Source organism: Varanus komodoensis, unplaced genomic scaffold (genome assembly GCF_004798865.1).
Source record: "Varanus komodoensis strain SLA01 unplaced genomic scaffold, ASM479886v1 scaffold1, whole genome shotgun sequence".
NCBI lineage: Eukaryota > Metazoa > Chordata > Lepidosauria > Squamata > Varanidae > Varanus > Varanus komodoensis.
The window spans coordinates 96971429-96987691 of record NW_025335268.1 but is presented as its reverse complement, the minus strand read 5'-3'; the positions used below and the strand labels follow the sequence as shown (position 1 = coordinate 96987691).

The 16263-nt window shown below is 42.9% G+C and overlaps 1 protein-coding gene across 10 annotated transcripts in view; it reads left to right on the top strand.

The window, feature by feature from the left end:
• Positions 1-16263, top strand: part of SLF2 (SMC5-SMC6 complex localization factor 2) — a 39650-nt gene that overhangs the window by 20887 nt on the left and 2500 nt on the right. For 8 of the 10 annotated variants that reach the window (XM_044437403.1, XM_044437445.1, XM_044437473.1 and 5 more), the window contains 9 exons: positions 61-202; positions 808-913; positions 1582-1758; positions 2192-2289; positions 2390-2474; positions 3793-3864; positions 6373-6450; positions 7621-7707; positions 15226-15294. In XM_044437403.1, the coding sequence (XP_044293338.1) occupies positions 61-202; positions 808-913; positions 1582-1758; positions 2192-2289; positions 2390-2474; positions 3793-3864; positions 6373-6450; positions 7621-7707; positions 15226-15294 (914 nt within the window). Of the gene's footprint in view, positions 1-60; positions 203-807; positions 914-1581; positions 1759-2191; positions 2290-2389; positions 2475-3792; positions 3865-6372; positions 6451-7620; positions 7710-8601; positions 8746-15225; positions 15295-16263 lie in introns of those variants that run through there. The other 2 variants (XM_044437412.1, XR_006415444.1) reach the window with 2 other exon arrangements.

Below are 16263 nucleotides of genomic sequence, written 5' to 3'. Positions count from 1 at the left end.
TGTTCACATTCTAAATTCTTGTGCTTTGAAGATACATTCTTAAATGCGCTCTCTCTGCAGCTTCAGCTGACAATGACCACCCAAGGCCATGGATCCCATCACTATTTGATATAGCAGCTGTGCTAGTCAACCTGGGTGCTCCCTTCTGTGCATTGTTTCCACTGCAGAATTTTCAACCCAGTTTTACTGAAGATGACATTATGTACGTTTCTAATATAATAGCTCTTTTTTCAGTGTATTTTCCCCAGATTTGTTATAGAGTACCATAGAAACATTTGTTGTTGTGACTTCTCTGGCATTTGAGGTGTGCTACTTCTTGGCCCCTACTCCAGCATAGAGTATATGAAAGTGTCAAGGAGCAGGGCTTGAGTGCTCACTTCCTGTGGCCCATTATGTTTTTACAGGAAGTTTCTTTCTTCTGGCTGACATTAATGTGGGAGTTGAAGTAACCTAACTGAACTGATATCAGTGCAGCTCACATCAGTGATAACCTCCTTTCCCCTAATACATTTGAATCAGGGTTGACTTGCACTGTGTCTTTGGCCAAAATAGCATTGGACTACTACCAAAAACTGGTATAATTTAGTTGACCTAATGTAAAGATTTACGGTTCATTTTATAGTCCTTGTTCTATGACACTGTAATTTCTTCTATCTTGAGACTTTGAGATGCAGACTCATATAATAGGATATTCTGTCTAAACTTTAAAATGGCCTACACATATGACTAAGCAGAACTATCTTAAACAGAACTGGTCTTGTTGTATGGTAATAAAGTAAATGGAAAAGAGGATCCATTTTGCATTAGGTCTGAAATGAGTGAAACGGTGATGAAACAACAAAGTGGAGATATCCTTGGAGATTCAACTCCTTTCTTCCTTCTAATAGACACCAGTCTTTGCAACATGGCTAAGGTGAGGCTACGTCTGGTCTTTCTATTTTGAAAAGTCCTATGTGTTGTGCATAACAGTACTTCTGGCATTTTACATGATTGCTGGTGATAACCAAAATTCTCATATGCAAGTAGTTTGAGATGTATAGCAAAATGTTTGGGTAATGAAATAAATAACTATCAGCAATTTATCTTTTTCGGGTACTTAAAATAGGAAGCACAGTCTGACCCAACATTGAACAATATTGTGCTCCATTGTTTTCAATGTGAAAATAACAGTCCCATGCTTAGTTTACATGAAATCAATGCGGCTTGACATAAGTTATATCTTTCTCAAGGTGTTTATTCTGCTTGTGGTATGGAATCAGATATGTATATATTATCTGGTTATCACAGATAAGATTCCCTGTGAATAGTATTTACTGTGAACAGAATAATAAGCTGGAAGCAACTCTTGATCACCAACACTTTAAAAAATCCCCTCCATCCATTGAATATTCAGATCTACTCTATTAGTGATAAACAGAAGTTGACTTCAAGAAGTTGACTAGGTCTCAATCTTTGACTAAGAAAGAAATGGTGCCAGTTCAGACTGAAGAAAAAAATTGCACTTGCACAATATAGGGTTGAAGTCACTAATATTGCTAAACATCTTCTGACTATTACTTTCCTTTTCTGTCCCTTGTTAAGTTTCTACAACTGTGCATAAGCATATGCCCAGATGGCTACACAGATGAAGATATATTTCTGTTGTTACTGCTGCTATTTAAACTGAGCTTGGAAAAAGAGCTGAAACAATTTCCATTAGTGGACTTGGAGTGCCTTGTTATAAAACTGTTGGAAAACATTAGAGAGTGGGATACAAAGGTAATGTTTATAATTAAGTGTAATCCATGTAAACTGGAATGTCACTGCACCCCTGGAATCAATTAAAAGTCTTTCTTTAACAATGTATTTGGCCATGTTTTGTGGAATTGAAGCTTTGCCAGAACAGAAATTTTAAGTACTAAAGAAATATAGCACTTAAAAATCAAGCCATTTACTGGTAAATTCTAGGTATATTGAATGCATTAATAGGAAATATTATTTGCTGGTAACTATGATAAATAATGATAAATTTTTATCTCCGTAGAAGCATGTATAAGAGTAAACCATTCTGTTCCATAGCATTTTATGAAATGCTCATAAGTTGGAATACCATTTTTAAAGAAAAAACATTGATTCCTTGAAACATTTTATATTTGGCTTTAGCAAATGCACTTGTATTCTACTAACAAATGTTTCCTTTCCTTTTAAAAAGATGGCTGAGTTATGTGTGGCAATAAGCTGCTTGTCCAACCATCATCACAATCTGTTGTGGCTGGTTCAGTTTGTCCCCAATTGGATTACCCGTGGAAGGTAGGCCTTTGTATTAATACACTATGTGCATAATTTCAGAATACCAACAGAAAGCACAAGACTGTAGCATAGCATGTTGACCTGTACTTTACTTTTGCAGACAAGTTAGAAGACATCTTAGCTTGGTAATAATCTCAAAGCTTCTTAAAAACCATGAGAGCATACCCAGTAGCCATGATCAGCAGGTGTAGTATACACTTCTTTATTGAAAAAATTGGCTTCCCAGAATTAAGTCTGTTCACTTAGGGTGCTTCCAGATGGATAGTTCCTAGTGTAATCAATCAAAAAGCATTGTGTCGCTGGCTATTCGTGGTAATGGAAAAGAAGTAGTAGAAAATACAGGAGGGCTACAAATGGAAAGTAACATTGGAACGGTTCATACAAGTCAATAAGTCACAATGGCTTATTAAAAACACTATGTATTTTTACATTTGCTGAGTGTGGCTTCTCATGTCATCCAAAGTTGCCAGCAGTTGTGCTGGCTTTGGACAACATTAGAAGCTGGGATCAAGAAGCCTGAATTGGCTACTTGGAGCCTATGGGCACTGCAACTCACTGTGGTTTAAAGAGTCCACAGTGGACCACAGTGATGATGTGAACTAAGTCATTGTCTGGACACTCCATCAAATTCCACATTTATACAACAAAAGTTTTATCTGGAAGCACTCTTGATTTATTTATCTTCTCATTTCATATTGTAAATCCTAGGACTATAGTTATCGCTATTGTATAATTTATAAATGAAAACACAGTTTGTCCAGGAGCGAAGTGTTTGGTTTCATATCTGAGAGGCACATTTTGGAACCACCAGACAAAACAGAGACTTGGTGGCAAAATGTGTCCATGTGTTCTTCCTTTTCCTCTTCAGAGGAGCCTATCAAAATTCTGAGAGAGTTTTTCAGTGCTCTTGGCTGTTCTTGCTGTTCATCTCCTCATTGCTGCTGCTCTCCTGTTTCTGATCACTATTCTCTAGTCCTCTATTTTCAGTTGCACATTTCTAAATAACTGTATTGTTGTGTGGGAATGTTATTATACCCACACATGTGTGTGTGCGTGTGTGCCGGCACACACACTTCCAGATAAATCCAAAGCCTTATGCATCTAACCTACTTGAATTACAACCCAGAGCTGTCACTCATACTTGACTTTACTTGCTGTTAGTTTTATCTCCTGCTTTCTTGCTGATGCATGCTGTTCTCCATAAAAAGGATTGCTTTTTGGTTCCTTTAATTTAATTGTGATGTAAATTAAATTAAACATGAGAATCTTGAGAATTCTCAGAATCACACTGAAAGCCTCTGAGACAAACAGATTTTTCAGAGGCTGCACAAAGTTTTGTGAGACCCTGATTTCTCTTGGTATACTTAAAATGGTTTAAGATAGTGAGACCCTGTGAGACCAACATTTCTCTTGGTATACTTAAAATGGTTTAAGATAGTGTTGCTAATATTCAGCAAGTAAGCTACTCTTCTCTAATCTATTTTTCTCCCTGGGATTAAATAGATGTCACTTCTGTGTAAGAATCTAGTGAAGATGAAACCTTCAAATCTGTTAAAGAGACTCTCTGAACCCCAGGTAAGGTCAAATACAAGTTCTGAACAAACAAAAAAGTCTATATAATTGTTTTGTTTAATCTTTTTTGATGGTTATTGTGATTATCAATAATGTATTTTATATTTCTTCTATGTACTGTGTTAAGGGTCCCTTTTTGTGAGGTGAGGTGTGAAGGAAAGACTTAAATGTTTTGATATATGTTAAAGGTTCTCTGATTGCTTTAACCACAGCAGATGAGGGAAGGTTTTGTAGGGGAGAGATCATATGGCTTATCCTAGCCAATCAGATGCTGCTGATTATTAGGGAAGAGCTTGGGGCTCAATTCAGTTCCTTTCTTCCATGGATTAGACCCTGCTTAAAACCTGCCCTACTTTTAAGTTCTGTGGATCCAAGATCTAGTAGTCCTACAAGTGAAATTCAGATATTGTATCTTAGCTCTATGCGTCTCTCCTCAAAATATCTCTTACGGCAGTGTCCTCTAAAAAGATCATGTTAATAGAACACTAGCTCTGAATACAGGTAGATAACTAGATTTATGAATGCACAGTTATGAATCTTTCTGCTTCCTGTAGAGCAGTAAAAGGGAAATCTTCTAGTGTCTCCCCCCATTTAACATCTTGTAATATCTAGCCTGCTTTTGGCCACATGATGACAATATGTAGACTCATAGCAGTCTCACTTAGCTCATGGCTAAGAGTGATTCCCAACAGATGGCTCCTAGCAGTACCAGTCAAAATGCATTGCACAGCTATTCCATCTCCACCTAATTAATTTTCTTTAGTCAAAAAGGGGATGGAAGCAGTGGTGAGAAAATACGGAATTGTCATAAAATAGAAGATGCCATCAGGACCCACCTACCATGAAACTCCATAAATAAAACAAAGATTGCATAGAAAACACCTTTTTTGGAAGTACCCCATATTTCCTTTTAATTTATTGAATCAGGACTGCTTTGTGTGGTTTATTTTATGATTGAAAGCTGTGACTTGTTAAACCACTACAAAGAAGAAGCTGATTATTTCTTGCTTACTTTCCAAAGTCATATTAAAGATATGATATATACCCACTTCGTTCCTACCTGGATAGTCAGATCCTGGCCACAGTCACTCATACACTGCTAATATCCAGGTTAGTTCACTGTAACGCATGCTGTGTGGGGCTGCCTTTGAAGATTATTTGGAGACTTCATCTGGCTCAGTATAGGACTGCGCAATTAGTATCTGGACACAGGTGCTGGACTGGGTTGGCACAACATTCCTTCCTCAGTGCTCAGGCCTATGGCAGTCTCAATGGAACTGAAGGAATGGGTGGGATCCCCTCTTGTGTAACCCTGGATCAGGAAGAGGAGAGGCTCCTGCCCAACCCAAATGCTAAGCTGTAGAAGCGTCCAGACAACAGGCTGCACACAGGCACAGAACCCATATGTGTGGATGTTTAATTTTCTGGGCTGAAAATATTAAAATCCCCCTGATTGTTTGAGACTCAAAAAACTGCAGAGAACAAAAATGGATAGTGATTGGAGTGAGGTTGGAAAGACAAGATGGGTTCTGCAACAAAACACAAACAGGTGAACAAGCCATGGTGAGCCTGCTCGCCTCTCAGGCATACCATAGATTTGTTGAGGATGAAAACAGTCCCTCTTGTTTGTTGTCTGACTGTGAGAGAGACGGGCAGCACCAGCAAGTCGTTTTACATTTAAAAATCATCTTTATTGTAGGTGGATGCTAGCAATATATAGTGAGCCTGTCTCCATTCCAGACCACCAGCAAATATGTACATTTAGCTTTTTTGCAATGATTAGTAACAGAAAACATAGCAGGAAACATTCAGTTACTTTTCTAAATACTTATCTTGATCTACACTTCCTTCCCTGTCAAAACATCTTTCTCCAGGCTTATCTTTACAAATTCTGACCTTCTTAACAGAGGTTTATTTTATATTTTTGACCTTCTTGTGCCTCTCTGATACAACCTTAGGTAACTGATCCTTGTTGTTTAGTCATCAGGAAAAAATTATATTCATCAGATTGTTTCACAAACAACCCACCCTGTGTAGTTTATTTGCAGGGTGGAATTAGTGTGATGCAAATGCTGCCACAATCCCTGCAGGGCAAGCTGGCCTCTCTGCATAAAAAAGCATCTTGTTTGTGGAAAAGGGTGGATGAAGTGTCCTGTTTTCATAGACACTTTTGTATATAACTGGCTCATGCTAAAGCAGCTACATGCCCCACATGTCTACTGGGTATGAACCAGCTCTTACTGTGATTTGTGAGTAGTTAAAAGGGCAAGACATAAGACTACAAATGCCATATGTGATCATCTTGCATTGGTACTTATTCTTGAGTTAGGTGGTATTTCAATAACATGTTCAGGTAAATGTTCTGAGATACTTCTAAACTGTGTTTTTTCATAGAGGTTCTACAAGAATTAAACTATGTATCATAAGAAAACTGATTGGTTATCCCACCCATGAATTTGGCTGCTCTCAGTCTATTAAGCTTTGTACTTACAGGTTCTGTTCATTTTCTAGGTGTATTATTTGATCTACGTGCTTCTTCATCTGGTCAGGGAAGCTACCAATGCTGAGGTTATAGACTGCAGTCATAGGGTAAGTGATTGGTTCAAATTCCTAGATGGCATATGACGAAAATTTTGCATGAAAACACATGTGCTATGAAATATACTACATCTTGGAGGCAGTCAACCATTTCTGGTTAGGGTTATATTCTCAGTTTAAAGAAAAGGTTTGTGACTTAGAGATTTTCCGAGATTCAGCTTTCCTTGTGAAGACTTAAGTAGCTTCCATAGTATGAAGTGCCTTCAATAATTCAGAGTGCTGATCCATACCATAAAGCATAGAGGTTGGACTCCCAACTCCCATTCACTGTAGCCAGCATGGTCACTGATCTAGGATTATGAGAAATGCAGTCCAACAACATTTGGGGAGCCACAGATTTCCCACTCCTACCCAAAATTATCCAAATGATTGCGTCTTCCCATAGGAACCTGCTTGCTAAGGTCAGCTGCTGTGGGCTTTTCTGGGTCTTACTGCCTTCACAAGTTAGACAGGTGGCTACTCAAGGAATCGACTTTCCTGCAGTTGGCACCCTCCCTTTGGATCACTCTCCCTAGGTTATTTGGCTTCACTGTTTTTGTCATTTATGCATTATGCAAGAGTATCCTATTTTCCCCAAGTTTTTCATTAACAGTTACTTTGTGGGCTTTGATCCTATCCTTCCTTCCTTCCTTCATATGCTGCTGCACTAGTCATATGGTACCTGGGTGGCTTGCAACATATTAAAATTTAACAATATAAAACAGTTCAAATATAACATTTACTACAAAAACCAATTATAGCAGCAATAAAATAAGTAAATAAATTAACAGGATTAAAACCAAAATAAAAATAGAATTAGTAAATACTAAATAGTTTTATGGAAGTACTTCTTTCATCTGCTACTTCTGTGCCTTGGTTCCAAGCTGGACCCTTTAAATGGCTTTGCTGGATTTTATTTTGAGCTGTCTTGGTAGTCTTCTTATGTTAACTTTTTAGGATGTTTACTCTTAAATTTCAGTTTGTAAGGCACCTTAAGGATGTGTATAAATTGAAGAGTAATTCAATTACAATAGTTTTATAAAATGCTTGGTAAATCAAAGGGTAAAAAGTAGCTAAAATATTTTAAGGGAATATTTCAATTTGAAATGTCATGCCTTTTATGCTTTTTTGTCTGGGAAAAATAACTAAAGTTATGAAATTAACATGTTTCCTTCCATTTAGGCATGGCTGTTGAAACTCTGCAGCAGTTTGGAGAAGCATGTAAAATGCGATATTAGAGAAGATGTCAGGCTATTCTATAGAACTAAGGTGAGTTGCACTGTGTACAAAAGAGTGGTCTGAGGACAGCCAAAGATGTGCTCAGATGGGGTGGGGGTGGCATCTCTTAGTTTAACATCCCTTCTTGGTCTAGACATAAAAGTTCTGTGAGGCTCCTGATTACTGGTTTCAGGAGTCCATCTCATACTTACTTTAAATTACAAAAGTGCACCATAGTTTAGTCCTGCATGTTAATGTGTGAGAATAAATTTAAAACCCTGATGTTAATACACAGGCAGATATGGCAAGATCTGAGCATCTAAGAATGGGAAATACATTTTAATCATTTGCAAAACCCCCCCCCCCCGATTTCTTTCTTTAAAACTGTCACTATTAAATAATGCAGAATGTTTGCATTTTATAAAAATGCACTGAATGAGAAAATCTCCCACCCTTTAGAGTACTGTGCTTTCTGATTAATTTGCTATAGCTGTCCTTCTAATTATTAGCAGGTTCAGAACTGTACTTAGGCATCTATCTGAAAGTAAGGAATAATCATAATAATTTATTCTATTTCAAATGATCAGGTAGTGAGAGCCAAAACTGCATCATTTACTTATAAGAAGCATGTATTGGCAGGCTTGAAGTAACCCTGAAATTTTTAAGTACACAAAAAGGCACTCATGTTGGGGGAAGCAGCCCAGAGCAGCTCAATGAAGACATAAGTATGCTAAATAACCATAAAATATTGAGCGACAGAGGAGTGGGCATAGATACTCATGTGGAAACAATGAATGAATGAATGATGGATGAGGACATGGTTGACTGACTTGCATCTGGGTAGCCAGATGCAAAAGAAGCAAGGCTTTTGCACCTTGAAAAGTTGTGTACAAGAGTGAAATTTTCATGCAACTTAAACTTACTACAATCCCTGTTCCTAAACAGCTATGAAAATCATAGGTGTTGTGGGGCGATTTTACAGACGAGACCAGAGACTGGTTGGAATTACCGAGAGATTTACTTACCTGCCGGCAGGGACCATGCACTCGTGAGAGTGTGGTGCTGAGGAGATCGAAGGCAGGATTTTTATACTCTTTTACACGGACGGCTATGCAGGTGCTTGAATAACAGCGAACAATAGGGGAAATCCACTGAGCTACATTTGCACACATTTTTTATGCTAAAGCAAGCAAGCGTGGGTACAAGGGCATGACGTTATGCTGGAGCATAGCAACAAAGGCTGCTTTGTGGTCAGCCTTGCGTAGCGTGCACATTCGTTGGGGTTCTTGTTCTTACGCGAACAGGACACTCTGATCATGCTTCTTACCTGTGACGAGCCATGCCCTAGCTGCATGTTCGATTGTGAGGGGGGTTACAACATTCCCTACTGGTCTTCTTGGGGAATCGAATCATCGAATCATCGAGCTGCTAGTGGATGGTGCTTGTAACTAGCACCCTGGCCCAGGTGAGACCTGGCATGAAGTGCCAGTATTGTCAATGCGCTGCTGGACAAGGCGGGTAACCCAACGGAGCAGGAGGGGGCCGAAAATAAAGAAAAATAACCCTAAAAGAGGTCCAGCAAGGGAAGACAGCGGACTGGTCAGCCAGGGGGACCAGTTGAAGAGGCGCTGATACCAGTTGGAACCCTCCTGGCGGCGCCTTTCCCGGTCCTCCAGGCAGGCTTTGACTAGGTCTAGACTGTTACGGATGATGCCTGAATGATGTGCATAAAAGCAGCATTTTTCATCCAAGGCAGCACATAAGCTGCACGGGGTGAGGCTGGATCAGCAAGCAAAAAGAGTACCATTCGGGGCTGCCAGGAGGTAGGGGCGTGCTGTGGGGGTCAGGAGTAGCAGCGCATCGTGGATCATCACAGGGCCCGTGACACAGGTCCCTTGACCTGAGGACTCCTCTAATGTTATAGAGGGGTGGAGCCCCCCCACGGGCAGGCGCTCCCGTAATTTTCGGAGTAGAAGATCTTAGCAAGGACAGAAAAGGACACATTTATTCCCACTCCCGTGTAAAAAGGCGGCTGAGGACTCAGGCATAACCAATGTTATGTAATGTTTGGGTTGGTCCCGTTGAGGACTTCAAAAACTGCGGACACTAGTGTAAATGAGCGGCTGGATGAGGGTCGGCTAGCAGCCCGGACCGGAGCACGCTGTGTGTGAGCGTCAGGGATGCGGTGAGTGGGGGTCTGAGGGCGAGGGAGAGCCTGGTTAGGTCCCACCGGGCCCCAGGGTTGTAAGATAACCCGTTTAATACTGCTCCTGCGACAGTCCCCTTTCCAAGGTATCAGTTCCGCATCCATACCCCCAGATCAGGCAGTCCCTTCCAACCGTATGCACCGAGAAGAGGCCTGGGTGAGTCCACCCGGGCGGAAGTAGTTGGCAGAGATCTATGCAGAAGTCCGGGGAGGTATCGTGGGTGTGAGTCAGGACGGTTGCCACTGGCGGGAAGGTCTGCCAATCAGTCTGCAAGGTCCATTCCGTGGTAAGTGCTGGTGTGGATTTGGGAGGGGACAGCCTACTGGGCGGGCGAGAAGAATCAGGAGGGCTGCTGGGAGGAGACCCCTTTTTAACTTGACTCGCAGAGGGTCTCCGGTTTGGTGCACCGTCCATTGTTCCGAGAGGACTGGCGAAGCAGGCTTTATCTGTGTCACGTGGAACCAGTGGGGTTTTTCGGCCAGTCTTACCACTGTAGGAGTGGAGAGGATCACCTGGAAGGGTCCTAGCCACCGGGCACCTAGAGTGACAGGGTGAAAGTTCTTTAGCCAGACCCAATCTCCCGGGTTTTTGCGTGGGGGATGGTCGGCCGCGGGGTCCGGAGCCTCAGTAGTCTTGCCCATGTTGGACCGAACCTGTCGGCGAATATCGTGCCGGACGCGATCGAGGGCCTGCAAGGACTCAAGCAAGTTGTGGTTAGACAACTCGGCGCGCGTCTCCTCCGCCAGGCGTGGGAGCAGAGGGGGTGGTCTTAGGGCCGCCTCTCTGGCAGTTTTGTCAGCAAAATTATTTCCTTCCTCCCAGAGGTCAACAGTCCCCTTTCCCGGTACAACGCCCCGTGGACGTGAGCCGTGGCGAAGGCGTCCCGGCTGTCCGTGTAAATGTTAAGAGTCTTCCCCTTCCCCCACCGGGGGGCTTGCGCTAGGGCGATGAGCTGCTCCCTTTGGGCTGACGTGCCGTGTCCCAGTGACTGGGCCCATATTACCTCAGATCTGGTGACCACCGCTGCTCCCGCATACCAGACTCCGTCCTTGACGAAACTGCTCCCATCTGTAAATAGGCTGTGGTCCGGCGGGCTTAGCGGGACATCGGACAGATCTGGTCAGGTGCCGGTGATAGTGTCGAGGACTTCAGTGCAATCGGGGGCGGGGCCCTCCTGTTCGTCCCCCAGCAGGATGGTGGCCGGATTTAGGACCATCGTCTTGGAGACTTGGAGAAGGTTACCCGGGGAGGGTCCAACAGTAATACCTGATATTGCGTGGCGCGAGCGTTGGAGATCCAGCGATCAGGTGGGCTTCAGAGAAGGGTCTCTACCGTGTGCGCGCCGATGATCTGGAGGTCCTGGTTAGAGCTCCTTCACCAGCAATCGTATTTGGATCCCAGTTGGGTCGTTGGGCTGGGAGGCTCGTTTCCAGAATAACCGGGTCAGTGGTGGGTTGGCCATCTGTGCCAAAAACCTGCTTCCGAGCCTCAAGGTGAATCCGATCGCGCTCCTCGGAAGTAAAAAGTAAAAAGAACTTGCAGGAGTTGCTGGCAGTCATCCCAAGGAGGATGATGGGTGTGTAATCCATAGCAGTCAGCATCCACATGCAGTCGCCCATCCAGCTGCAGGCCGGAGCCTTTCCAGCTTAGTATGGCTGCCAATGCACGCTAGCTGCCACTCAGCTATAAATCGAACTATAAATCAAGCCTTGTGGTTTTTCAGAGAAGGGGGGGGTCTGCTGTTTCCAGTTATAAATCAATCCAACCAATGCAAAAATGCACACAAAATAAATCCTTTGTTGAACTGGTGTTGCACGAACCTGTTGCTTGCCTAGGCTAAAGAGAAATGTGCTTTCTTCTGGACAATGAGAACAGTTTTACACAATTTCTTATTGCAGACATGATACTCTTCCACATAGATGCAAAATGCACCAACCCATTGTTAACACAAACAAACCTGAACTAACACACATTCCATCTAACAATCAATGCTTGCGCATTTAGATGAACATCCTTGGGCATCCTTGGGCTGGCAAATGGGCTCAGTCCCCAACAAACATTAGGCTATTGTAAGGGCATCAATACCAGTAACATCAGTAACAGCAATATCACTATCATTAATATTTGGCACATTGCAAAAGGAAAAAGGAAACAAAACTTTCTGTTGGACACCAAAGGGAAAATTAGCCTCATAGATTTGAAAAGAAACTCTTCCTACTGCATACACATACACAGCCCCAGAGTTTCATCCATTTCCTCCCAATCCTTCAGTTGTAACATAGCAAAATAACAAAATGGTATACTCAGAATTCAGAACTTATACCCACACACATATATAAGACCCAGATCCATGTTGCATAGAAAAATAGAAGTTATTGGAGAGGGAAAACTCTTGATGGCTGACACAAATCACATGCTCACAACAGTTGCTTTTTGGAAGGATTCCCTTCCTAAAAAAAACCCTAGTGACTCATTGAGAGTGCTTGAGGGTCTTTGTTTTAACCCAACCCTTCCCAGGCAGAATTTTTCCAGAGGCAATACAAGCTCTGAACACTCAAATGCCTTACCTCAGTTACACAACTTTTATTTTCAAGACACCAAGATTTCCTTTTAGAGTTTTCTAGAGACTCAAAGACTTTCTTTGAGAACTAGTGCAAGCCCGCCTCCAATCTGTGGCTGGAAGCGGAGCTGCTCAAACTTCCCAAAGTATTTTGAACTCTGCACATGCTCAGAGGCTGTGTGTGTTGCTTCTGCAGTACTCACAAAGTGGTGTTTGTGGTATCTTCCTGCCAGAGCATCCCCCCCTTTTCTTGGCTCTGTGGAATAGCCAAGCCCACAGAGTCAAGAAATCCAAATTTTCCAGCACAAATCCCTCCTGAATTCAGTTGGCCGGACCAAATCCAGAGAAGAGGCTGCAGTTACTGTCTCTTTAACTAATGGGAGTGCTCTTAGCAAGGTAGACTGTTCCTCTCTCTTTTTTTTCTTTTTCTTGTCTTTACTCCAAAAGTTACACATTTCTTCCCATATTTTTTTTTTCAGTAGAAAAAGTGCCAAATCACCATTTACCAAGACTCTTAAAATTCTCTCACATTCCAAGCACCATGCACCCCCTGAATCATTCTCACATGGCATACACACAACATCCAGAATAAAAATCTTTTTGCCTTTCACTCAAACCTCACATTCCAAACAGCTGCAAGTTCAACAGGGGAAGAAAAACCAACTAATTTGGCAGAAATATTTATTAATGGTCAACTGCAATCTGTCTTCCCCTGATTTCACACTCTGCCCTGTTGCATTCCAGCCTGCTACTGCTCAGGCTAATTGCTAAACATGACAATTTAAATTTGCAAAACTTTACCAGCAATATGTTCCCAATATAAAACCCTTTCTTTATCTCACTGGGAATCCTTTTCAGGATTCCTACTGAGTATTCCCAACAGTATACACATTTTTTCCATCTTTCCTCTGCCCATCAGCATCCCCTCCTGGAATTTCAAACACAATTATTTAATCTCACAAAAAAGGAATCTTCCTACCTCGGAGGGCTGTAAGGCAGATGGAAGAGGCAGAAAACTTACATTAAAGACATTAAAACAGTGTTCCCAGTTTCTGACAAGGAAAGGACCTTCATAAAAATGTTTCTATATAACCCCTCTTGCACACAGGGCTTTCACACAGGATAAGCTTATTGAGTATGTCCAGAAAACTGGGTAGGACCTGCATTTGCAAGCCCAATTCAAGGGCCACACATTTCCTTACTTCCCAGTTCTGGCTCATATATAAGGAATGGGGGAAGGAAAAATCCCACACACTCATGCCCTAATCATCACCTTTTTCCCAGCCGGACTCAGGCATGCTTGGGCTCAGGCAAATGACCTCATGAATCTTTCTCAATCAAAGCCAGGTTCACACATTCTCATCTCAGGGGCAAGAACACCCATCCACGCCCTTGCTTTCAACCCTGCCCTGAAGAGGACAGATTGGTGCGGCTGCGTGGGGAGCTTCTATTTCCTGAGGAACCCCCAAACCCACTCTGGGCTATGCTTACCTCCCAGAAAGGGGAACACATTTCAATGCAAACAGACAAGACAGAAAACACAGACAGCAATGATAGAACGGGACATAAACCATACTGAGAACTCCAAGTGTCAGTCCAACAAGACAGACGACAAAACAGACAAGACAGACGACAAAACATCAACAAAACAGACGGGAACAAGACAGACGACAAGACAGACAATCTAAACAGGAACTGAGGCTGGAAGCGACGTCTCGCCTCAGACCGGAAAGTAGCCCTTACGCTGCGTCCAGCAGGCTTTTCTTTCCAATACCAGATCTGCAGATATTCAGAACAGATGGCGGGGAACCGCCGTGCGCACTTACCGGTTACTCCTCTCTCGGCTAGTCAGACGTCCCACCGAACCGGGGTAGAGGCATAAGATGCCTATGGGCTTGTCCCTGGTGTCGGGGGGGAGGCAAGACCGATAGTCTCAACATCTCGCTGGAGCCTCCAAATGTTGTGGGGCGATTTTACAGACGAGACCAGAGACTGGTTGGAATTACCAAGAGATTTATTTACCTGCCGGCAGGGACCATGCACTCGTGAGAGTGTGGTGCTGAGCAGATCGAAGGCAGGATTTTTATACTCTTTTACACGGACGGCTATGCAGGTGCTTGAATAACAGCGAACAATAGGGGAAATCCACTGAGCTACATTTGCACACATTTTTTATGCTAAAGCAAGCAAGCGTGGGTACAAGGGCATGACGTTATGCTAGCGCATAGCAACAAAGGCTGCTTTGTGGTCAGCCTTGCGTAGCGTGCACATTCGTTGGGGTTCTTGTTCTTATGCGAACAGGACACTCTGATCATGCTTCTTACCTGTGACGAGCCATGCCCTAGCTGCATGTTCGATTGTGAGGGGGGTTACAACAATAGGAGCTGTGGTCTCTTTTGTATCTGGTTGTGATACTTACTGGAACACTGAGCACGACCATTCCATACTGCCACATTTTGTCGCAGGTTCCCCTTGTAGTCTCTGATTTGGGTGGGAAATAAATCGAGAGAATTAAAGGCAAAGTTCACTTCACCTTTTCATTCCTAAAGCATCCACATGTTTCTTAGCCACACTAGCTGTACAAGTGTGCATTGCCTGGAGTTACGTTCACTTGAGCAATTAGATTTTCGTCAAGCCACATTTATATTAAATTAGGAAAATTCAGCAGATGCAGTACAATTCTTTTTTCATGTTTACTCAAAACTAAGTCCCACTGTGTTCCGATCCCGTGTGTGTGTGTGTGAGCTGTAGTAATCCTTTTCCTCAATAGATTACTGTCAGTTTGTGTGTTTCTCTTCCTAGGTAAAAGACTTAGTTGCCAGAACATACAGCAAATGGCAGGAAATGATACACAGCTGTCGGCCCACTCAGGTAGTATGTTTAGCTTTTCATGTCATTGTACACTTAGAGAAATATCGCACATATTAACATAAATAGCATTTTACCTGTGGAAACAAAGGTTGTGCAAATGTGTCTTCTCATGCTTATATGATAAGCAACTCCCAATGTGTTGTAAAGATGACATTTATAGGATTTAAAATTTTTAAGCTGAGATGTTACTGGGCTTTTTAATCTTTAATTGTATAAACTGTTATTTATATGTTTTAATTATGTTGTGAGCCGCCCCGAGGCTTCGTTGCGATGGGGGCAGCATAAAAATGTTTTGAATGAATGAATGAATAAATAAATAAAAATAGAGCTGGGTATCATCAGCGTACTGATGATTCTGCAGCCCACACCTCCTAATGGCCTCTCCCAGCGGTTTCATGTAGATGTTAAATAGCAAGGGGGACAAAGAGGACCCCTGCGGAACTGCCATGGCGCAGAGCCATAGTCCCCCAGCACCACCTTCTGAAATCGGCCATTGAGATAGGAGCGGAACCACTGCAAAGCAGTGCCTCCGGCCCCCAATCCCACTAGCCTATCCAGAAGGATACCATGGTTGATGGTATCGAAAGCCGCTGAGAGGTCCAGGAGGACCAACAGGGACGCACTCCCCCTGTCTCTCTCCCTGCACAGGTCATCGTACAGGGCAACCAAGGCAAATTCAGTACCGTACCCAGGTCTGAAGCCACACTGAAATGGGTCCAGATAATCAGTCTCATCCAAGAGTGCTTGGAGTTGTCCTGCCACCACCCGTTCTAAGACCTTGCCCAGAAACGGGATGTTGGCCACCGGTCTATAATTGGTGGCCACCTCTGGATCCAGGGATGCCTTCTTTAGGAATGGCCAGACTGCCGCCTCCTTTAAAGGGGCAGGTACCCGGCCGTCTCTTAAAGAGGCGTTGATCACCTCCAGGATCCAGGTCCCAATCCCATCATTGGCTTTCCTGAGTAGCCA